The 25,000-nt window shown below is 49.0% G+C and overlaps 2 protein-coding genes across 2 annotated transcripts in view; one reads left to right on the forward strand and one right to left on the reverse strand.

Moving 5' to 3' along the window:
- Nucleotides 1-1,520, reverse strand: part of slco1d1 (solute carrier organic anion transporter family, member 1D1) — a gene marked incomplete at both ends in the record, with an annotated part of 12,371 nt that extends 10,851 nt beyond the window's left edge. The window contains one exon of the mRNA XM_079755500.1: nucleotides 1,470-1,520. Within this exon, the coding sequence (XP_079611626.1) occupies nucleotides 1,470-1,520 (51 nt within the window). The remainder of the gene's footprint in view (nucleotides 1-1,469) is intronic.
- A 4,502-nt stretch (nucleotides 1,521-6,022) lies between these two features.
- The window catches only part of LOC307089692 (proton myo-inositol cotransporter-like), a gene marked incomplete at both ends in the record, with an annotated part of 33,838 nt that continues 14,860 nt past the window's right edge, over nucleotides 6,023-25,000 (forward strand). Inside the window, 4 exons of the mRNA XM_079756096.1 lie at nucleotides 6,023-6,698; nucleotides 12,555-12,714; nucleotides 14,226-14,434; nucleotides 21,789-21,897. Of these exons, the coding sequence (XP_079612222.1) occupies nucleotides 6,023-6,698; nucleotides 12,555-12,714; nucleotides 14,226-14,434; nucleotides 21,789-21,897 (1,154 nt within the window). The remainder of the gene's footprint in view (nucleotides 6,699-12,554; nucleotides 12,715-14,225; nucleotides 14,435-21,788; nucleotides 21,898-25,000) is intronic.

Here is a 25,000-nt window from a genome sequence, read left to right on the forward strand (position 1 = left end):
ATTATATATTTTTTAGTATATACTGTATGTCATGACTTGTCTTGAACAGCGTTTCCTATGAGAAAACCACAGATTCATGTCTAGTCCAGGGTCTAATTCAGGTCTGATTCAGGGACTGATTCAGGGTCTGATTCAGGGTCTGATCCAGGGACTGATTCAGGTCTGATTCAGGGTCTGATCCAGGGACTGATTCAGGGTCTAATTCAGGTCTGATTCAGGGTCTGATTCAGGTCTGATTCAGGGTCTGATCCAGGGACTGATTCAGGGTCTGATTCAGAGTTTGATTCAGGTCTGATTCAGGGTCTGATCCAGGGACTGATTCAGGGTCTGATCCAGGGACTGATTCAGGGTCTGATTCAGGGTCTGATTCAGGGTCTGATCCAGGGACTTATTCAGGGTCTGATCCAGGAACTGATTCAGGGTCTGATTCAGGGTCTGATCCAAGTCTGATTCAGGGTCTGATTCAGGGACTGATTCAGGGTCTGATCCAGGTCTGATCCAGGTCTGATCCAGGTCTGATTCAGGGTCTGATTCAGGGTCTGATTCAGGGTCTAATACAGGGTCTGATCCAGGGTCTGATTCTCCATTCAGTAGACAGAGAAGTCGTCAGGGATTCCCAGCTAACACCACGCTTCCCTTAACTGCCCCTCAGCCCCACACCATAAATCAGTTAGCCCGTGCCTTTCTGATATTTATGGGAGAAAGGGGAAGATGTTATCAGCCGCTGATGTTAAACATTATCTTGAGATGTCCTTTGAGACTCAGCCCAGTTCTCTCTATATACCCAAACAAGTTAACCGCTCCGCAGACAGGCTTCGGAACAGAACTCCTTTCCTTCCCTAGACGTCCTTCATCCTCTCAAAACTTGTGTTTGTATTCTACTGATCATCATCTCAAAGAGGCTTAATGATGAGCCCCCTATCTGAGGTCCAAACAGTAATCATTAACCATTAATTGGGATGTAAAACGTTGCAAAGAGCGAGCGGCTGTGAGCGGCTGCCATGTCATTCCATACCGTCAGCTCTTAATGACCCAGCGACTTCCCCCCCTGACCCAACCTTGCATACCAGCTACCCATGCAGGGTTCTGAGCCTGAGACCAGTTCTGAACCAGAGACCGGGTCCTGAACCGGAGAGCCTGAGACCTGGTCCTTAGCCAGAGACCGGGTCATGAGCCAGAGACAGGGTCCCAACCCAAGACTGGGTCCCAAGTCTGAGACCGGGTCCCGACCTGAGACCGGGTCCCAAGTCTGAGACCGGGTCCCGACCTGAGACCGGGTCCCAAGTCTGAGACCGGGTCCCGACCTGAGACCGGGTCCCAAGTCTGAGACCGGGTCCCGACCTGAGACCGGGTCCCGACCTGAGACCGGGTCCTGAGCCAGAGCCCGGTTCCTGAGCCAGAGGCCGAGTCCACTGGTCTACATGAGGGCCTGAGGGGGTCTGGAGGACGGGTCTGGGGGCCGTACTGACCTTGAGCTTGGAGCAGCAGGCCTTTCGCCGTGGCTTGGTGTCCACACTCATGATGCCCTAACAGGAAATGGCCCCTAGGAGACAGGAAACGGGAGGTGTGGCGGAGCAGGACCTGCAACGAGGTGAGTGGGTTCAAAAGGTTGTGGGTTTGATCCCATTGTGTCTGCGGTCTACCTGTTGGACCTTAAGATGCCCAACACACAGCGGTTCCTAACGACATGCAACCAAATCACCGGAGCTCACTTTGGATGAGGGCGTCCACTCAATTAATGAGTAATAAAGTACGTATGTAGAGTAAGGGGTTGGAAAATAATAAATCAGAGCTTTTATTCTTTCATTTTCACTCAATACTTGATACAAATGTACTGTATTGTCTTTAAGTATATCATTGAGGTACTTATTGAGGTATTTGTAGGAGATTGTATTGTTTTACCTGACACAAAACATATGTAACTCTTGACCTCACTACATGTATTACCAACATCACAGAGTATGTAACTTATATAACTCTCCTATGGAAGTATAACAACATCACAGAGTATGTCACTTATATAACTGTCCTCTATGTATACTTAACTAAGACAAAATGTAACCATGTAATTTTACTCTGCATAACTAGCAGTAAACTAGCAGTACAATTTGTTGCATAATAAGTATGTTTTCCAGTTCCATGCTGCTTTTGTTTACCGAGATTTGATAGATATTTTAGCCAACAGGTTTTTATGAAGACACGGTCAAAATAAAGCACAAACTGATCAGTCATACAACACAACATAACACAACATAGTGTGTACAACAGATACTGCATCGTACTATACCTACAGATGTAGAAAGAAAAAAGAAAGTATGCACCGCTAAAACCAAATAAATAATTGCAGAACTTAAAAAGTAAATCAGAAGTTAAAAGTATACAGCATTAAAGAATAAAATACATAGCATTAGAAGGCTCAAGTATAAGATACGACAAAAAGGAGCATTGAAATGAATAATTTGTCATGCAGAGTGCTGGAGAGTAGCAGAGTTTTTAAAGAAAGAGTTTTAGGAGTAAAGCGTCTTAGAGAACGAGGAGCGATGATGAGGAGAGATTTCTTACCTTCTCGCACTGTGAGAGGATGGTGAGAGTGTTTCTTGGTGTTTGAGCTGGTGTGTGTGTCCTGGTGTGTGTGTTGGTGTGTGTGTGCTGGTGTGTGTGTTGGTGTGTGTGTGCTGGTGTGTGTGTGTGCAGGAGAATCAGGTTAGGACTTTGTTCAGACTCTTATCTCCCCCCCCCCTCTAGGGTTTCTGTGATGATCAGTAAACACAATAACACCCCCCTTTCTCTGTCTCTCTCTCTCTCACACACTCACTCACTCGGCCACTCACTCACTCACTACACTCCTGATTGTACACCCTCTCCTCCTCCTCCTCCTCCTCCTCCTCCTCCTCCCGGTCTGAACATCAGAAGCAGGTTCCGTCCATCCCTCCCTGAAGGAACAACAAACACCAGGGCTTCCCCCCGCTGGTTCTCCCAGGACTCGACCCCCCCCCCCCCCCCCCCACCCCCTCCCGGCCCGCCGGCCGGTCCGCACAGCCTCAAAGTCTTCCTGTTCCATTCATAGACTGCAACAATGGCCTGGGTCTGGCCCGGTCTGAGCAGAACTCTCTCTTTGTCTCCAGCTCTATCTGTATGTGTGTGTGTGTGTGTGTGTGTGTGTGTGTGTGTGTGTGTGTGTGTGTGTGTGTTTGTCCCCCTTGCACCCCTCTGACTCTCTCTCTCTCCCTCTCTCCCTTCCGGTTGGTCATTGTCTCCCTTCTCTCTCTCTCGGTCTCTCTCTTATCTGGATCACTTTCACACCCTCTCCCGTTCTCTCTGTCCCTCTTGATCAGATCAAAAATCGGTCTCTCTCATGTCTCTCCTCTCTCTCCCCCTCTCTCCGCCCCTCCCTCTCTCAGTTCATCCCCTATCCCCTCTCCCCTTCTCTCAGTTCATCCCCTATCCCCTCTCTCCTTCTCTCAGTTCATCCCCTATCCCCTCTCTCCTCTCTCCTTCTCTCAGTTCATCACCTATCCCCTCTCTCCTCTTTCCCTCTCTCAGTTCATCACCTATCCCCTCTCCCCTTCTCTCAGTTCATCCCCTATCTCCTCTCTCCTTCTCTCAGTTCATCACCTCTCCCCTCTCTTCTCTCTCCTTCTCTCAGTTCATCACCTCTCCCCTATCCCCTCTCTCCTTCTCTCAGTTCATCACCTCTCCCCTCTCTCCTTCTCTCAGTTCATCACCTATCCCCTCTCTTCTCTCTCCTTCTCTCAGTTCATCACCTCTCCCCTCTCTCCTCTCTCCTTCTCTCAGTTCATCCCCTATCCCCTCTCTCCTCTCTCCTTCTCTCAGTTCATCACCTATCACCTATCCCCTCTCTCCTTCTCTCAGTTCATCACCTCTCCCCTCTCTCCTCTCCCCACCCTCACCTCGGGGGAGTTCAACCACACGTCTGTACTTCTCTCCTGCTTTATATTTTAAGGTTTATAGTTCATTTCTATTATTTATAGTATGTACGTATATATATATATATATATATATTTATTTATTTATTTATATTTCATGTTGAACAGTGTGTGTGTGCCCGCCAGAGGAATATACAGGTGAGAAAATAAAACCAAATTCTAGATAGTGGAAGATTCTTTGTTCCTTAATGATATCAAAGTAGCGCAACGTGATAATTTTAATCTAACCATATTTCTCCCATCAATATCAGATGAGATCAAAATATATTTTTAATTTCGAAATGAAAGCAAAATAACTAAATCCTTAAATAGTTATTCTTTCTTGTAGACTGAGGCGTTTCCTCGCGACAAGATTTGACAAACTACTGCAATCACCTCCCTGTTATCTAACATCCTCATCAGTGTTGTCCTGTGATGCCATCATGGGGTCGAGTCCCGTCCTTTATTCATAGATTATCTTTTGTGTTCCAAACAACTTCCTTTATAGCCGTTAACAAAAGGTAACACATTGCTTCACACGCGCGCGCGCGCACACACACACAACCACACACACACGCACACACACACACGCACACGCACACACACACACACAGTGGTTTCTAAAATGGCCGCTAGAGGGCAGACTTGCACCACAAACACATTCATCATCATAGGTCGCATTGATTGAAGAAATATGCTTATGGTCCAAATCGATTAGGTCAACTCTATTCACTTATTACATCCACTTTATGGAAACACAAGATACTTGTGTTGTAGTTCAACAATAAGGCCAAACATAAAAGTATATTTATTTCTGCGTGTGGACAAAACAGTCAAACCCTTGACCCGTGGTGATGGACAGGTGTATTATTTCAGAGGACTTAAGTGACATACCAATTGTCCTTAATCGCTCCATTCCCAGCCAGTTGACCGTACCGGCTCACGAATCAAACCAGCGTCACATCTGCACACTTAGCATTGTGGAGCATCTTATCCTAGATATCTTTGTTGTTTACTGGAATGGGTTAACCTTGCAATTGTAAGTGCTTGACACTTGGTTATATGAACATCCTTACTGTACCGACAGAGATATATTGCTTCTCTTTCTTCTGACAAATAGAAATGTAATTAAATATAAAATATAAATGTAAATCTGCACCCGTTTAGGAACGTGGTCTACAGAAGGTCCTTCGACTGTGATGATTATGATGATGGGCCTGGTTTCCATCTGGTCTGGTTCTATTCCAGAAGTCTTCTCAGTCCCTTTGGCCGGAGACCAGGCCTAGCTTAGGAGGAACTAATCACTGGGCTACGAATTCTTAATCATTGTATGCCTTGTTTCTCTTTCAATGCTCCGTTTGATTCATGTTCATATTTCATAGAGGTGTATTTCATAGATGTTTGAGTCGTAGTTATGATGTCTTTGATTGCATGAACCTTCAGTTAATAATAGGCCTGCACTTTAGTCGCATGAAGGACCTCAAAGAATGTAGTGATCGTGACTTAAATGTCATGCATCGTGTCAAATTGAATTGTGTCTCTGTCATTTTGGATCGTCGTCGTCCTTAATAGCAATCCAAAAAACTCTCACATCTCTAATTAGTGAAGAGTTATGCAAGTGTTGACGCAATAGATGTCAATACTGTTGACATGTTTACCCATCCTAAACATGACCTGTGACCATGTGTGAAGCGAACCTCGACTCACAACAGAGACCATCATACTCCTGCCTGACGTCACGGTGACGCTCCACTACGCTCCTCCCCCTCGCACCTCCTCAGCCTCCTCCCATCTTCTCTCATCTTCGGCTCATCCTCCATCAGCTCCTCTCCACAGAGGGACTGTGGTCCACGGTTTATAACAACGCTGACCAACTACTACTTGTTTCCACTTCCGTCTCAGCGTCTGGAGGAGCCCAAATAAATACCAAAAAAAGTGAATCGGATCGCAGAGGGAGAGGAGCTGGGAGTGTTGTCATCACCAGACCCCAACTCTTTGGGAAATAGTTTTGTGTTTGTTTGTGTGTGCGTGTGAGTGTGATTTATTTTTTAAATAAGCGACTTCCAGGACCTGGTGACTCCGCGGTCCCCCTCCCCATGTCGCGCCGGGCGGGAGGCGCCTACAGCCTCCGCAGTCTGGGCGGCCTGATGGGCGACCGCCGGCGGAAGGTCCCGGACGGCGGGGAGCGGAGCCTGATCCGAGCCCCGTCCGCCGCCGCCGGCATCAACACCCAGCCCGCCTCGGCGGTCAGCAGCACGGCCGCCCAGCCCTCCACCTCCGTCGCCCAGTCCTCCACCTCCCAGTCCTCCACCTCCGCCGCCCAGTCCTCCACCTCCACCTCCCAGTCCTCCACCTCCGCCGCCCAGTCCTCCAACTCCAACTCCACTGCCGCCACCACCGGGGATTTGGAGCGGGCGGCGCGGAAGCAGTTCCAGCAGGATGTCACGCCGGGGTTCGTGTACGTGCTGGCCGTGTTCTCGGCTCTCGGCGGCTTCCTGTTCGGCTACGACGCAGGGGTGATCCCCGGGGCCATGCTGCTCCTCAAGCGGCAGATGAGCCTCTCTGCCGGGTGGCAGGAGCTGCTGGTGTCTGGCACCGTGGCGGCGGCGGCCCTGGCCGCCCTGCTGGGCGGCGTGCTGAACGGGCTGCTCGGTCGCCGGGTCTGCATCCTGCTGGCCAGCTTCTCATCCACCCTCGGCGGCGTGGTGCTGAGCGCCGCGCCGAACAAGGAGGCGCTCCTGGCTGGGAGACTCATCGTGGGAGTCGGGCTCGGTAAGGACAGGTGGTCGATCAACAGGTCGTACTGTTCGGTGTTGTGTTGAGCTAAGTGTTGTTACTTAACTACACACGTGTTGAACTCACAGCACCACGCCTCTCTGAAACGATGATTAGAGATTCAATATTTTTTTATTTGATTTATTAGATATTTTATAATAATAATAATAATAATAATAATAATAATAATATATTATATATAGCCTATTGAAAGTCCTCCTTTAACGTTCGGCCTATCCTAACGTCTGGCCGTCCTGACGCTGACACGCAGGTAAAGTTTCTAGACAACAAAATCATAATAATAATTTGTCAGTAATTGCAATCGAATATCGATGTATTTTCTTTGCTACGTCATTGGAAATAAAATATTAAAGAATACAGAGAAAAGCTCTATATATGTGGTCCTTGTGACGCAAAACTTAAATTAGTTTAATGTTGGAGGCTGACATTTAAGTTATTTATTCCACTTCCTTCCGTTGGTGGACCACCCCCTTGTCTACTTCAATTTACAATCCTCTCTCTCTCTCTCTCTCTCTCTCTCTCTCTCTCTCTCTCTCTCTCTCTCTCTCTCTCTCTCTCTCTCTCCCTCTCTCTCTTGTATTTATATGATAGCTGAATGTGTTGGCTTGGCCCTAGCGTGTGTGACCATGCTGATGTTTGTGTTCCTATAGCTAACCGACGCTCCCCGGCTGTCTCACGATGAAACACCTGGAATAAAATTCAATTCAATTGTATTTTTCTAGCCCTTATTCACAAGTACAGTCTCAAAGGGCTTAACAGGCCATATATTTATGACACCTCCCTGACCCTAGCCCCCCAGAGGACAAGAAAAAACTCCCTTCGTTAGCAAGGATGAAAACGCAAGGAGTCAAGCGGTCTGCCTGATTAAAAAACAAAAGCAGTGCCTGAAGATAGTGTGGAAAACGACGGAACAATCAAAACTTGTTTATTAGAAATAGATCGTGCAACGGTGTTAAAAATGCAAAGGCGGAACTGATATACATTGTGAAATGCAAAATCGTACTTCCACGTGATACTCCACTTCCTCCTGTAAGAATAACAGCAATTATTCTCTATTCATCACAGTGACAACCCCCCCCCCCCCCCCCCCCCCCCCTGTGGAAGGGCGGGAACCATTAATGATGTCCAACTCGTCTTCTCTCGGTTAATATTTCTCCTTCCGGGCTGACCTTCGAGAGGAATAGCGCTGCGTACGATTCTGACTCTGATAATTGGGACCAAAACAGTGCTCCGCTCCCAATTAGTGAGCAGCGATACTAACGAGGCCGGCTTGTTTCCTGCTTCGCTTAGCCTAGCCGTATTAACATGGCAGCAGGCGCCCGCTCCAATTTCCCAAAGAGCCGACCTTTCGCCGTGACACGCTGGGCTTAAGCTTGACATCACCGGACCGGTTTGTGAATGCGAATTTGTTGAGAACCTCTCGGTTCATTTTGGATTCTCAAAGGCACTGACCAGAATGCCTCTGGTCGCGATTGGATACGCTTGTCGGCAATCAGCACCAGCCGTCCGGCATGTTTTTGAAAATGCCTCAAAGACGCTCCCACAGGGGACTTCTCTGTGCAGTCATTGCTTCGTATCGACGGTTTTGATTGGCCCCAGGTCTGCTGGACATCAGTTTGAACATCAGGGGAGGCAGATACATATGTTCCCCCCCACACACACACACACACCCCTCTTACACACTTATTGTATGTTCTACATCCTGGCACTTAAAGTACGCACTTAGTGGAAGCTGGTGGTGGTGGTGGAGGCTTGTGGTGGAGGCTGTTGGTGGTGATGGAGACTGGTGGTGGTGGTGGTGGGCAGAGTTCTGCCCAGCACACTTAACCTCGCAGACTGAGATGGAAGGTCTTAAATCGACCACCTATCCGTGTACCTGCTTTTGATTGGACGCCGTCAGCTGATAGGGGTCACATAACTATAGTGTTCCGCCAGAACTAAGGACGCCGTTTTCTGAAGAGATGTAACCTGGGGTCATCTGAGGTCAGATACAAGCGACCTGTCAATCCCTTTAGTGCCCAGCCAATCAATGGAAAGCTCCCACAAACCCTGCCCCCCTCAGCCATCACGCCCGTAATGGAAGAGCACATCTGTGAAATCAGCAGCAGTACCTTCTCCACTCGTCTATTCCGCTCTCCCTCTCTCCCTGTCCCCCTCGCTCCTCCCTCTCTCTCTCCGTTCCTGGAGAGATGTCTTAGCGCTGGGATCTGTCCAGCCTGCTGAGACTAAACACAGTCAAGAGCCGCACTCTCAACGCTAATTAGCAGCAGCGCGAAGATTCCTTCACATCGTATTCATCCTTCTCCTGAGGACGCTCCTCGTCTCGCTAAGATAGACTTTGCAACACGCTTTTTACACCTATTAGGGATTAGTGATGTTTAAAAGGAACTTTGTCTACAGTTTGCGAATATCCTTGATTCGTTTTACTCAAAGGTCCCATATTATACCACCAGGTGTGAGTGTGATTAGCCGTTACAAGCCGTTTCGAAAAATCGCCGTCTTCTGACATCACAAGTGGGCGTAGATGATAGATGAGCAACGTTTGCTACAGTCCTATGGGTAGGCTGGTAGACTGATCTTTCAAGAAAACATCTAGGTGGACACGCCCACTTGTGATGTCTGAAGGGGCAGAATTTCAAAACGGCTTGTAAGAGCTCCCATTCGTACACACACGTTCATCAATTCAAACAAACATTCACCCATTCATACACACATTCACCCATTTATATACGCATTCACCCATTCATACAGCCATTCACCCATTCATATACACTTCCACTCAGTCATAAACAGCTTCTCCCATTCGTAAACATTCACCCATTCATACACACATTCACCCATTCATACACATTCACCCAGTCATACACACGTTCACCCATTCATACACACATTCATACACACATTCATCCATTCATGCACACATTTACCCAGTCATAGACCCGTTCACCCGTTCATACACTCGTTCACCCATTCATACACTCGTTCACCCAGTCATGCACACATTCACCCACTCATGCACTTATGCCCACCTCGTCGACGGCGGCGGTCCACCCACTCCATCTCCATATGAGGCTGGACGTAGCCACGAGCTAGGGTACAGGGGAGGCCGGTGTGGCCGCTGTCCCAGCCGTATCGACCCGTCTCCCCGCCGCGCTGCCACCATGCCTGGGCACGCTTAGAGGCGTCGACCCCGCTTTCCCGGTGAGCCATAACCATAGCAACAGGTAGCCACGTGGTGTTGGGGGGGGGGGGGGGGGGGGGGGGAGAGACTATTAATAGAGCCCAGATCAGGAAGCAGCTGGAACCGTCCTCTGTCTCACGGAGCGGCTTGGAGAGAGTCTTGGGATAACGCACGCATGCACACACACACACACATGCATATGCACTCACACAAACACATACAGCATATACAAACAGACACACACACACACACACACACACATGCGTGATTGCAGACACACACACACACACACACACGCATGCACATGCAACCACGTAAATGCACACACACATACGCAAACAGCATATACAAACATACAAACACACAGATGCACATGCAGACACACACGCACACACACACGCACTGATGCACACACACACACGCACATGCACCCGTACACAAACACAGCATATACACGCACGCAAACACACCGGCACAAAGCACCCAAACACACCGGCACATACGCACTTCCATGCACACACACACACAGCCATTCATATACAAACACATATGCCCGCATGTGGTTATATTGTGTGTGCATGCGTGTGTATACCTTGGCATTTGGTAACATGGAATTATACACGCTTGTATAAAATCGGTACTTACCTCTGCGTTTGTGTGCAAAACCAACAATACACACAACATGGATACGGTCAGTCAACACTGTGTGTTTACAGTGATGTTGTCGCTATCATCTCTGTCTATCGGGACACACTCCTCTCTCTATCTTCCCTCTTCTATCGGCTAGATTCTAGTGGCTAAGACCTGCTCCTTCACAAACTCTATTCACTGTCTAACCCCTACCTGCTCCTTAATGACCTGTCTCTGTATTCGCTGTCTAACCCCTACCTGCTCCTTAATGACCTGTATCTGTATTCACTGTCTAACCCCTACCTGCTCCTTAGTGACCTGTCTCTGTATTCACTGTCTAACCCCTACCTGCTCCTTAGTGACCTGTCTCTGTATTCACTGTCTAACCCCTACCTGCTCCTTAGTGACCTGTTTCTGTATTCACTGTCTAACCCCTACCTGCTCCTTAGTGACCTGTCTCTGTATTCACTGTCAAACCCCTACCTGCTCCTTAGTGACCTGTCTCTGTATTCACTGTCTAACCCCTACCTGCTCCTTAGTGACCTGTATCTGTATTCACTGTCTAACCCCTACCTGCTCCTTAGTGAGCTGTATCTGTATTCACTGTCTAACCCCTACCTGCTCCTTAGTGACCTGTCTCTGTATTCACTGTCTAACCCCTACCTGCTCCTTAGTGACCTGTATCTGTATTCACTGTCTAACCCCTACCTGCTCCTTAGTGACCTGTATCTGTATTTAATGTCTAACCCCTACCTGCTCCTTAGTGACCTGTCTCTGTAGTGACTGTCCTACCTGTTATACTGTGTGTTGTGTTAAAATGAGTTGTGTTATCCTGTGTGTTGTTCTGATGAGTTGTGTTATGATGAGTTGTGTTGTGTATTGTGTGTGAGGCGCAGCGTCAATGACTTTCCCGTCTCCCTCGTCATGTGTTGTATTGTGCTTGTTATATTTGAGCAGTATTCCCCTTGAAGGTGTGTGATTAAGTTCTGCATGCATACACCACTGAAGTGCGGATAACGAGTGCTAAGCAACCCTCAAGGGTAATGGTGCAATTAACACGGGGACCACCAGAATTACATCTCTGAAATATGTGTCCTATTGCAGTGCAATTCGCTCTCAAAATAATAACTTTGATTAGTTGTGTGACGAGGGAAATCCGAGAGACAGCGTGCAGTGTGTGTGATGAACCCCCTGCGTAGGGCTCCCGTTCGTAGAGTAACGTAGTTTACCACTGTTTCCTACAGCCAGTAGGACAGACCCAGTATGTAGCTCAGGAGTGAGAGCGGGTTGGCTGGTACCCAGAAGGTTGCTTGCGTGTCGAAGTGTCACTGAGCAAGGCACCTCCCCCTGACAGCTCCCGACGAGCCGGTTGCTGGTGTGTCAACGTGTGCATGAACGCGTGAATGCGAGGCAGTATTGTAAAGCGCTTTGAGTGGCCACTGGTAAGAAAAGCGCTCTATATATGCAGTCCATTTACCATTTACCATTTAGTAATGACCACTCCTGGTTGTCAACATGTGCTACAGCTTTCTAGAGATCGTGGCATTTTCCACCTGGATAGTTCCACACTAAATGTTACTAGGTCAATCTTGAAACTGAGATTACAGATATTACTGACAGTGTGGTGTAATGTGTTACGTTGTGTGTTATTGATAGTGTGGTGCAATGTGTTACATTGTGTATTACTGATAGTGTGGTGTAATGTTGTGTTACTGACGGCAGGGATAGTGTGGTGTAACGTTGTGTTACTGACGGTAGGGATAGTGTGGTGTAATGTGTTACGTTGTGTAACTGACAGTGTGGTGTAATGTGTTACGTTGTGTGTTACTGATAGTGTGGTGTACTGTTGTGTTACCGACGGTAGGGATAGTGTGGTGTAATGCGTTACGTTGTGTGTTACCGATAGTGTGGTGTACTGTTGTGTTACCGACGGTAGGGATAGTGCGGTGCAATGTGTACCGTTGCGTTACCGACAGTGTGGTGTAACTGGATGTGTTGTGTTACTTGTTGTGCGACGGTAGGGATCGCGTCGATGACGGTGCCGGTGTACATCGCGGAGGCGTCCCCCCCCCAGCTCCGGGGACAGCTGGTGACGGTCAACACGCTGTTCATCAGCGCGGGTCAGCTGACCGCCAGCCTTTTCGACGCCACCTTCAGCTACCTGCCGCACGACGGCTGGAGGTGAGACGCCCACGCACACGCGCGCGTACGCACAAACGCATGCACACACACGCGCTCGTGCGCACGCACACACACACGCACAGCAACAGACAAACACACACACGCACACCTACAGACAAACACACACACAGGCACACTAACAGACAAACACACACAAACGCACAGACGTGCACAAGCAAACATATGCATTACCAATACTCACCCAAATTTACAAGTGTATGTGTATATATATATATATATATATATATTAGATGTATATTAGATAACCACACACAGTGTTCATGTATGTGTGTGTGTGTGTGTGTGTGTGTGTGTGTGTGTGTGTGTGTGTGTGGGTGGGGGTGTGTGTGTGTGTGTGTGTGTGTGGGTGGGTGTGTGTGTGTGTGTCGGTCAGCCCTTATGTTGTCTGCTGATTCCTAGAATTTGGAAGTACCCTCACTTCCTGTCTTTCTTCTAAATGTCATCTCACGCATGAAATCTTTAGCTAACATTTGCAGAAACATGTTTTAAACATCTCTCCCCTCTCCTCCCTTCCTCTTCTCTTTCATGGAACACTCCTTAACATTTCTTATCTGATTTCTCTCTCTGTCTGTCTGTCTCTGTCTCTCTCTATGCCTGTCTGTCTCTCTGCCTGCCTGTTTGTCTGTCTTTCTCTGTCTGACTCCCTGTCTTTCTCTCTCTCTCTCTGTCCGTCTCTCCCTCTCTCTGCCAGTCTCTCTGTCTCTCTATCGCTCTGTCTCTGCCAGTCTCTATCTCTCACCGTCCGTCTCTCGTTACCTCTCTCTCTGTCTCTCTGTGAGACAGCAGTGTGTTTTATTTCTTTACGTGGATCATTTCTCCCCCTCTGACTGCTGATCGATTTCACACGGAGCAGTGCCGGTTTCAGATCATTGGTTTCCAACCTTTACGGGCGGAGAACAACAACTATTCTTGTGTATGAAGCTCATCGCAAATGTATCGTACATGGCATGGCCTCGCTATTCTCAGGGCCTCCACTGGCAGGCTCTTATTGGCTGGGATTAATGCGAGATAAGGAGCCATTCTTCTGGCTTAAGATGTTTTATAGCAGCGGCACGGAGACGTCCTTTACTCTGTCACTCTGCTCCTCTTTTAACCCTTCCTCCCTCTCCCTACTCCCTCGCCCCCTCCATCTCTCCTCGCACCTCCCTCCTCCCTCACTCTGCCTCCACCTCATCCTCCTCTCCCTCCACTCCCTCTCCCTCCACCCTCCTCTGCCTCCACCTCTTCTCTCTCTCTGCCCTGTATTCTCCCCCCTCCCCCCTCTCCCCTCTCCTATCTCTCTCTCCCCCTCCCCTCTCCCCTCCTCCCTCTCCTCTCATCTCTCCTCTCCCCCTCCACCCACTCCCCTCCTCTCCCCCCGTCTCCTCCCCTCTCCTCTCCCCTCTCCCCCCCTCTCCTCTCCCCTCTCCTCCCCTCTCCCCTCCCTCCCCTCCTCTCCCCCCGTCTCCTCCCCTCTCCTCCCCTCTCCCCCCCTCCCCTCCCTCCTCCAGGTACATGCTGGGTCTCTCCGCGGTGCCCGCCCTGGTCCAGTTCGTGGGCTTCCTCTTCCTGCCGGAGTCGCCGCGCTGGCTGCTGCAGCACGGCCTTACCCAGAAGGCCCGGCGGGTCCTCAGCCAGATCCGCGGCAACCAAAACATCGACGAGGAGTTCGACAGCATCAAGAGCAGCATCGAGGAGGAGGAGAAGGAGGCCGCAGGAGGTGGGGGGCAGGGCGGGGGTCTCCGTCTGTTTGTCTGTCTCTGTCCGTCACCGTTTATGGATGTCATTTAGTCAGTCCGTTCGGGTCTCCCCACCGCCTCGCTGTCTCAGACAAACAGACGGTCGCTGTTTGTCTGCCTGTTTGTCTGCCGTTTTGTCTTTCTGTTTGTCTGTTTGTCCGTTTTTTTCTGCCTGTGTCTTTGTATTCCTGTTTGTCTTTCTGTCTGTCTGCCTGTCTGTCCTTGCATCTGTCAGCTCTCCATTTGGCTATCTGAGTGTCTCTGTGTCCGTCCGTCTGTCTGTCTGTATTTCTCCAGTCCAGTTCTCTAGGGTGTGTGAGTGTTGTTGTTGTTGTTGTTGTTGTTGTTGTTGTTGTTGTTGTTGCGATATTGAACATGAACCCACAGCACCTACTATGAAAGGTATCTCAGGTGTGGTTGACTTTTTGTGCGTTTTACACAAAATGTCTGTTGGCATGTGTGTGTGTGTGTGTGTGTGTGTGTGTGTGTGTGTGCGTGTGCATGTCTTTGGGCACGTGTTCACGGGGGAAAATAAAAGAGCTCTTAGTGGCACGTTGGTTGCCATGGAAACAGTGTGTCCCCCCCCCTCCCCCCCTGTCACACACCTCGGGGTGCGATGGTGATGATGATGGTAACATTGTGAGGTGAGGTGTGCTAAGGAAGCGACCGGCGGGCTAAACAACGCTAAACAAAGCTACCGCCCTCCGTGAGCTAAACAACAATAAACAATGCAAAATCAATCTGCGTGCTAAACACTGTAGCTCCCTCCGCCTGACGGCTGGTCGAAAACAAGCGTCCACAACGCTCAGCATCACGCAGAAACAAAACGTTGCGTGTGTTCTTATCTAGCGTGTGTGTGAAGTAAAGCCCCCCCGTACAGGCCACAGCCGTCTGGAGTTTGGTGGACCTCCTGCACAAGCCCTGCCCTCGCTGACATTTGATTGGTGTTCAGGACACACAGCGTAACCTCTGTGGAAGTGCCCGTCAATAACCCAGAGGTAGCGCTGGATGATGTGGGGCAGCTCGCTGTGAGGAGGAACTCAGCGGTGGTGTATTGATGTGGTCTTACAGTGTCGCTCTGCCAACTGTTTAATTAGTGGCCGATAAAGGCTTCTGACCAACTCCAGAAACAGAAACTAAACAAATAAACCAGGAGATAAGACGCTTACGTTGCTGTGAACATTCTACATTTCATGCATAGAATAAGATTCAGAACAATGGATTCTGTGTGCTCGCTTTGAACCCAAGTTGAACCCAAAATCGTATTTGTATTGTTTTCAACGTGGTTATATGTCTTATTTGATCCTCAACACAGTGACCACCTTTTATCACTGCTACTGAAAGAGAAGACCCTAACTGAGCGAAAACAGGAGAAAAATCCTATCTATCTCTCATCTCTCGTCTCTCAAAACGCTATCTGACGCAGGTAGTGTTCTTTTCCTGACGATTCCTGAGGCCAAAGGGCCTTTCTGAGGGCCTTCTATGTCCCGCAGTGGACTGGGGCTTCCACCCTGATGCTGAGCCTCAATGTCTAAACTCATAGTATGACTTATAGTGTAACGCTACGGTGTGTGTGGATGGTGAAGCTCCGTCTGATCTTTATATCAGTTGATTTGATGTCTGCTTCCGAGTGAGGGTGAGGCTTCCCGGACACCTATAGTATAACTACGGTGTGTCGCGGATTTCATGTGCAACATCGCTTATTAAAAACGTTCACACGTTCAGTTACACAATAAAGGTATTAAAAAAGTATCACAAGGTTGTCGTGGGTTGTAACCATGGGGATGACACGCGCCCCCCCCCCCCCCCTCCCTCCCGTCCTACACTCCTCAACCCAAAGCACGATGATTTAATCTAGTAGTGCTCGGATCCCAGCTGAACCAGCGGGTTGGCCGGCTCTCTGATGTCTCCTGAACGCTCCTGAACGCTCCTCCCGTCGTTCTCCTGAACGACGGGAGGAGCGTCCTTAACGAGCTGCCTTAGCCTCAATAAGCTCTGATTGCGTCCTCCTCCTCCACCAGAGAGAGAGAGAGAGAGAGAGAGGGTGAATGGGTGATTGTGTGTTAACTGAATCCTGCTGCTGTGGCCTGCATCAGTTCAGTTTCCATCCTCATAGAGATGGTTTATTTTAATATTCAGGCGTTTATCAGACCTTTTCATCCAGAGCCACTTGCTATGACTTCAGACGCAGGTGTGAAAAGAGCCGGTCTAGGCCATCTCACTCCAGGCGGCTTGCAGGTTGTGCTGTGGATATTTTGGGATGGAAGCCGGTGAAGATGAGGATGTGGCTCCGGCCGGGGGAATGTGCTTCTTTGAGGAGCTGTTCCCTTAGAGCGAGCTGGGCTGGTGGGAGTTGGCATTTCCTAAGGTGTTGGGGCACATCTAAGATAAGTCCCTGCCGTTCCTGATGTGGAGTGTGTGTCGTTATAATCTGGTCTGGTTGTGTGAGATATGATGTCAGTTAAACGCACACTGAGACAGACCTTTTATCTGTTTTTGTTCAGCCTGTTGAAGACCTCATACGATCCTTGTCGTCAGGACGTTCGTTACGCTTAAGTTTCCCATCAGTTCATTCATTGGTTGTAGTTGGGCGAACTGTGTTAGGTTAGCTCGTTATTTGTTGTTTCTCTCTACGAATAACCTTTTGGTTAAAAGACCGATTTCTGTTTGAACATCAAGCGGTCTGCGTCGAGGCCTTGACTTTGAATTCTCCTCGCAGACATAATTACTGCAGAGATGAAGAGATGAGGCTCCACACAGTGAATTCAGTTCTGATGAATAAATGAAATATTTCCCAAAAGCAGGGATGGGGTGGGAACACGGAGACAGACAGAAGGAGACCAGGAACGCCGTGAATCAGGCGCCACACAATGGATCCAGCCCCGACACAAATTAATTTCCCTAAAGATTGGGACCCTTTTTCCATTGATATATTTTTAGAAACGAGAATTTAAAAGCAATGTTTTTAATGAGTCTCTGAGTGCTACAGCGCTGGTCCGTTAGCTGTGGTCTAGGGGGGGTAGAGTGGTCATCTTTGGGGGGAGGGGAGCTGTGTTATAGTGGACTAAATGATTGGGTACAGCACTACTCGAAGCCAGCCTAATTCACCAGGCGGGCGGATTGTTCCAGAAGGTTCTGGGTCGCAGAGTGACGGCTGATTGGCTGAGCCGAGTCGGCCCAAACAAAAGTAGTTACGAATCTTAACAGACGATTCTAACAGAGTCTAACAGATGAGTCTAACAGTCTTACATATTCTAATACATGAGTCTAACAGAGTCTAACAGAGACTAAAAGTCAGTCTAACACTCTAACAGAGTCTGACATTCAGTCTAACAGTCTAACAGAGACTAACATTCAGTCTAACAGTCTAACAGAGACTAACAGTCAGTCTAACAGTCTAACAGAGACTAACATTCAGTCTAACAGTCTAACAGAGACTAACAGTCAGTCTAACAGTCTAACAGAGACTAACAGTCAGTCTAACAGTCTAACAGAAGCCAACAACAGGCCAACAGGTCTAATGCTCTCTGTCTCTGTTTGGTTTCCTCCTCAGATCAGATCTTATTTCATGTTCATCCCTGGAGCTGTTCGCCTATAGGATAGACTGCAGCTCCATCATCTAACATCATCTACGGGGATAGATGATGGAGGAGGGAGGAAAGGTGAGGAGGGAAGAGGGGGAGGGACAATAGAGGGGAAAGGGGGAGGAAAGGGAAGATGTAGGAAACCAGAGGGGGCAGGAGGGGGGGCAGGGAGAGGAGTGAGAAGAGGAGGGCTGAGTGGAGGAGAGTGATGACAGATCTCTTGATGAGCTCTCCAGCTCTCTGTCTCGCCCACTTTCCCCCCTAACACTCTCTCTCTCTCTCTCCCCCTTTCTCCCTCCCCCTCTCTCCCCCTCTCTCCCTCTATCCCTCTATCTGTCCCTCTCTCCCCTCTCTCTCTCTCTCTCTCTCTCTCTCTCTCTCTCTCTCCCTCTCTCTCCCTCTCTCCCTCTATCTGTCCCTCTCTCCCCCTCTATCTGTCCCTCTCTCCCCCTCTATCTCTCTCTCTCTCCCCCTCTATCTCTCTCTCTCTCTCTCTCTCTCTCTCTCTCTCTCTCTCTCTCTCCCTCCCTCTCTGCCTCTCTGCCTCTCTGTCCCCGGTCCAGCGTGGGGTTTTGACTCTCTATAAGATGTGATAATTACGTTTCACGGAGTGTGAAGCAATGAAACCTTGCTCTGGTGTGAAGACTCGTTTGAAGGTGCAGACAATAACCTCTTGTTGCAAACTGGAAATAGAATTGATAATGTGTGTGTGTGTGTGTGTGTGTGTGTGTGTGTGTGTGTGTGTGTGTGTGTGTGTGTGTGTAGCCTGCACTGTTGCTATGGTAGCAGCCAATTTATTGGTGCGTTTTTTGCATTTGATTTTTGTCGTCCCTTTACACATTATGCTTTCTTTTGCTGGTTTCAGTAAAGGTGATGGACCGTGGCGGACCATGGTCAAACAATGGCTTTAATATGTATGGGCTGACCCCGGATCCCAGCTTTCATTCACTCATTCATCCATCCATCCATCCATCCTTCCACACATCCATCCATCCACCTATCAATCCATCTATTCATCCATTCTTCTACCCATCAATCCGTCCATTCATCCATTCACACATTATCCATCCATCCATCCATTCACTTATTGATCCATTTGTCCATTCATCCATTCACCCATCGATCCATCCATCGACAAGTGTGTGCGTGTGGCCACATGTGGCTGCGTGTGTGCGTGTGTGTGTGTGCGTGTGGCTGTGTGTGTGTGTGTGTGTGTGCGACTGTGTGTGTGCGTGTGACTGCGTGTGGCTGCGTGTGTGCGTGTGTGTGTGCGGCTGTGTGTGTGTGCGTGTGGCTGCGTGTGTGTGTGTGTGTGTGTGCGGCTACGTGTGTGTGCGTGTGGCTGCGTGTGTGTGTGCGTGTGGCTGCGTGTGTGTGTGTGTGTGCGGCTGCCTGTGTGCGTGTGGCTGCGTGTGTGCGTGTGGCTGCGTGTGTGTGTGCGTGTGGCTGCGTGTGTGTGTGTGTGTGTGTGTGCGGCTGCGTGTGTGCGTGTGGCTGCGTGTGTGTGTGTGTGCGTGCGGCTGCGTGTGTGTGTGCGTGTGGCTGCGTGTGTGTGTGTGTGCGTGTGGCTGCGTGTGTGTGTGTGTGCGTGCGGCTGCGTGTGTGTGCGTGTGGCTGCGTGTGTGTGTGTGTGCGTGTGGCTGCGTGTGTGTGTGTGTGCGTGCGGCTGCGTGTGTGTGTGCGTGTGTGCCTTCAGGTGCTGAGGAGAATGCTCTGGCTGTTGTGTTTGTGTCCACCTGTCGCCGGTGCGTATCCTAGCAACCATTAAAGCCACTACCCCTCATTGGCATACAGCGGACCGGGCCGCGGTCAGCGGCCCGAGGTCATTACCCAGAGAGGGCGGAGCATCGGTCCCTGAGGCCAGGATGATGGGGGGGGGGGGGGGAGGTAGGGAGGGTGAGGGAGGAGGGGGTGAGAGGATGAGCGGATGAGGAGGGGTATAGGGGGTGAGGGGAGGAAGGGGTGAGGGGATAAGGGGAGGAGGGGGGTGAGGGGATGAGAGGAGGAGGGGATGAGAGAAAATAATGAATGTTTTCGATAATTTTTTCAGACTTTCCGATTCTTTGTAGTGTACAGAATATGAACACTGAGTGAGGGGCATGTTGTCTAGTTGTTGTGTATGCCTCTCTGAAGAAGGTTGTGTATTCCTCTCGGCAGAAAGGTTCTGGGTTCGATCCCCGATGTCTTCCCCCCACCACTCCCTGCTCCGCAATGACACTTCGGCGAAAGCATCTGCTGAATGATGAAGAGTGAAACAGTATCACAGGATGAAGGATGACAGACGGAGGGGAGGTTGATGGACACGTTGTTCGCTGGATGGAATCATTCTCTCGTTAGGAGGAGCTGTCCATCAGGCCCATTGTCCCGCCTGATTAGGCCTCTTTGTTCTGTGATTGGCTGTTGTTTGATAGCCAAGCCATCTCTCTCTCTCTCTCTCTCTCTCTCTTTCTCTCTAGCTCACCCTCTCTATCTTTTTCCCTCTAAATAGCCAACCTCTTCATCTCTATCAATCTCTCTCCTCCCCTTCCCTCCATCTTCCCTATCTCTCTCTCTCTCTCCCCTCCATCCTCTCTCGTCCTCCCGCGGGAGTTCATCAGACTGGTTGGATGGTGATGACTTGCTAGCTCAGAGGAGCTCTCAACTGATTAGCTTAATAGTGGAAATAAAGCTATTCCTGGTGTTTGTGTGTGTGTGCGTGCGTGCTAAAAGGTATGTGTGCGCATGTGTGCGCCCTTCACTTTATCTCTGTTAGCTTTCATTAGATCTTCACCATTCTCTCAGTGGCTCAGGCCAGGCTGGTTTCCTATTGGCTAATCGAATAACAGGCCACTGTTGTGTTCCTCGGGGAACAACCAATTGTATTTCACCAGGTTAACACCGTGCAAATGTTGTCAGTCATACGCATCACTTCCTCCCAACTCAGCGGCTTCCGACGGCCAATGAAAACGCTGCGATTTTATGCTACGTAGGGTTGTGCATTTGAACTCGTTTAAAAAAAAGAGGACAAAATTATTAGGAATAATAACGTAATAATATGTTCCCACGCTGCGAGTAACCGGGCGATACGGCGATAAATGAGAAACGTTTGATGAAACGTATGAATCAGAACGATAAAGTTGTCTGGTGACCCACATTGGTTCACTATGCACTTCAGAATCATCGAGTGTGTGTCGCTTCATACACTGGAGTAATACCATTTGCAGTTTTTACTTTTGCACCTTGCTTGTACTTCTGTGTATTCTGTCGATGTTTGTTCACACGCGTGTGTGTTTGTGTGTGTGTTTATGTCTTTGTGTGTGTGTGTTTATATCTGTGTGTTTGTGTGTGTGTGTTTGTATATATAAATGTGTGTGTGTTTGTTTGTGTGTGTTTGTATATATAAATGTGTGTGTGTGTGTGTGTGTTTATTAATGTGTGTGTGTGTTTATTATGTGTGTTTGTGTTTGTGTGTGTATTCCAGAGGGCCCTGTGCTGTGGAGGATGCTGACCTATGTGTGTCTATATTAATGTGTGTGTGTGTGTGTGTGTGTGTGTGTATAATAATGTGTGTGTGTGTGTGTTTGTATATATTAATGTGTGTGTGTGTGTTTGTATACATTAATGTGTGTGTGAGTGTGTGTGTTTGTATATATTAATGTGTGTGTGTGTGTGTGTGTGTTTGTATATAATAATGTGTGTGTGTGTGTGTTTGTATATATTGATGTGTGTGTGTGTGTGTGTGTGTGTGTGTGTGTGTGTGTGTGTGTTCCAGAGGCCCCGGTGCTGTGGAGGATGCTGACCTATGGCCCGACGCGTCGCGCTCTGCTGGTCGGCTGCGGTCTGCAGACGTTCCAGCAGCTGTCTGGAGTCAACGCCGTCATGTGAGCTCAACCACTTAACCACGCGCACCGGCACGGGGGGGGGTCATCGAGTCCCCCCTCAGAGACCACCAACCCCCCCCCCCCCCCCCCCTGCTCGGGGCTTTGTAAACAATATTTGGATGTGTGCTGTTGCTAAGCAACCGTCAGAGGTGAGAGCCATTGATTGACTGTGTGCGTGGATGTGTGTTGGAGTGTGTGGGAGTGGAGGCAGTACGGGGGGGGGGGGGGAGGGGGGCTGTGTGTATAGGGTGTGATGATTGTGTGTGTGTGTGTGTGTTATTATGGTGTAATGTGTGTGTGTGTTGATGTATATGAAGACACTTCAGAGTTTTGACATTCAGAAGTTGTTGCCTGCTGTGTGTGTGTGTGTGTGTGTGTGTGTGTGTGTCATTGAGTCTGTGTGTGTGTATGTGTGTCATTGAGTCTGTGTGTGTGTGTGTGTGTGTGTGTGTGTGTGTGTGCGCCATTGAGTCTGTGTGTGTGTATCATTGAGTCTGTGTGTGTGTGTTTCTGGTATAAGGTGTGTGTTTGTGTGTGTGTGAGGGTTATCTTCTAGCAGGAAATGTCGGCTTATTGCGTTAATCGGCATATTGCGTATGGAATAAATATTGCTGATCATTTTGATTGATCGATTCGTATGGCAAAAAACGCTCACTTTAAGGTCTTCCGGGATCTTGTTGTTATTTCGGAAGCTATCAATTAGCCTTCTGTATTTCCTTCATTAGCTCCATCGACTAGCTGTTACCGAGCGTGAGTTATGATTCCATAAAGCCATCACCCGTTGTATTTCTGACCTCAAATCCATACAAGTTTTCCTTGTTTATCTTCTCCAACAAACACCTGCTTACATTATGTTGCGTCGGTCTGCGTCGAGGCTACGTACATACAAAGCTCTCTCACATGCTAAGCTATCACACGCTAGGCTAGCACACGCTAGGCAAGCACACACTAGGCTAACACGCTAGGCTATCACATGCTAGGCTATCACATACCAGGCTATAACATGCTAGGCTATGACATGCTAGGCTAGCAAATGCTATGCTAGTAAGTTGCATTTGAATGCATTGATTGCTGCGGTTTAACTATATGTCAACGCCACACGCAATGGGATGACTAATTCAGTGTACGGTTAATTAACTTAATTAACTTGCATGTAATTTAAGTTAATTATTCAACACACAAACAGGATCTCAGACACGAGTGACTCATGTTTCCCCGCGGCGCCCGAACTCTTCCCGGCGTCCGTATGACAGCGTTCTCGACGTGGTGAACATAGATGAAGGGTTGTGATCCAACATACCGAAGGGTTGCCGAGCAACGCTCGTGTCATGCCGCGTGAACTTTGCGTTCATCTCCCACGTCTCCTTACTCACGCGCCTCCTCCTCCTCCAACACCTCCTCCTCCCTGTTCCCTCGGGCGACTCCTCCTCCTCTCTCGCCTCCCTCCCCGTCCTTCCACCCTCTCATCAGGAGCTGTCCGTCTGTCTGTCTGCACGTATGACCTCGGTGAGGCTGTTCAGATGGCTCAGAGGAACGGAGCGATGGAGAACCAGGGAAGGAAGGAGAGTCCAGCGTCTAAGGACGAAAACACAAACATGAACGGGGAAGCCTGGGCATGAACCTCAGCCACATCCACCTTGGCGTGGTCAGCCAGTCGGCCAAACAGGCAATTAGTCATTCACTTAGTCAGTCAGTCAGTCAGTCAGTCAGTCAGTCAGTCAGTCAGTCAGTCAGTCAGTCGGCCGGTCACCTAGACAGTCACCATGCCAGTCATTCACCACTCGCCCTGACCAGTAAAAGCACCAGTCCTGACCAGTAAAAGCACCAGTCCTGACCAGTAAAAGGCACCAGTCCTGACCAGTAAAAGGCACCATAGTCCTGACCAGTAATAGACACCAGTCCTGACCAGTAAAAGGCACCAGTCTGACCAGTAAAAGGCACCAGTGCTGACCAGTAAAAGGCACCAGTGCTGACCAGTAAAAGGGCCCAGTCTGAACAGTAAAAGGCACCACAGCCTCATGAGAGCCTCCATCACCTGAGCACTTTGGGGCGCTCTAATTGGTTGGCTCAGCCGCTCCCAGAGGGGAGGGGGGAGGGGGGAGAAGGGGGACTGAGAGGTGAGACATGGTCAGCATGTGATGGAAAGAGACGGAGAGAGAGAGGGAGGGAGAGGGGAGTACCAGGAGAGAGAGGGGTGGAGGGGGGACATGAAGTCTATCATGGTATGTTATTCTCCTGTGTTCTCTGCTCTCTCATCCTCTCTCCTTGTCTCCTCCCCTCACATTATCTTCTCTCCATCTTTACCTTCTTATCTCCTCCCCCCTCGTGTCCTCCTCTCCTTACTCCCATCTCCCCAAAAGCTGTTTGTGTGTACTCGTTGGTGTGTGTGTGTGTGTGTTTTGCCTTGGCGACAGGTAAATACTACCTGTCAGAAGTGTCAGCCGTGTACAAAGACTAATATGTGCCGAGTTCCAAAAATCTCTCTCTGCCTGTGATCCGACCAGCCGTTGCCAGGGCAACCGGGCTTGTCATCTGCTGTGATTTTGACGGACAGAGCCGACAACAGACTCTCTCTCTCTCTCTCTCTCTCTCTCTCTCTCTCTCTCTCGCCCGCTCTGACCTGCTAGTGTTTGCGGACGCTAGCATAAGTGTGAACAGAAGGTTCTTTTCAAATGTTTCATTTTATTAACAATTTAAATAAGGAAATGGCATTTTGGTGGTGATTGGTGAGAAGGTGATTGTGTATGCGGTTAAGGTTTGTGTTACTGCTGCTTCCTGTCTGTAAATCCTCACACAACCTGGACAGGAATATATAAAATGCATGTATGATGTAAAAGTGGAGTGTAGGGATGTGCCAAGCGACTGAATCCCCGGACGTTTTAACATAAGTGTCTTAAACGATTAGGACTAGGTAAGAAAAAGAGTCAAAAATTGGCTTGCTTTTTGACCATTGCACATTATCATGCAAAACATGAAAACAACTCCTGAAAGCAATATCCTGCTGCTGTAAAAAAAAATCATCAGGATAACTACAATAACACAACGATGACAATTACTGATGTCATTTAACAGTTGAATTATCCAACAAAGTGGTACTACTTAC

This window comes from Pollachius pollachius (genome assembly GCF_949987615.1).
Source record: "Pollachius pollachius genome assembly, chromosome: 18".
NCBI lineage: Eukaryota > Metazoa > Chordata > Actinopteri > Gadiformes > Gadidae > Pollachius > Pollachius pollachius.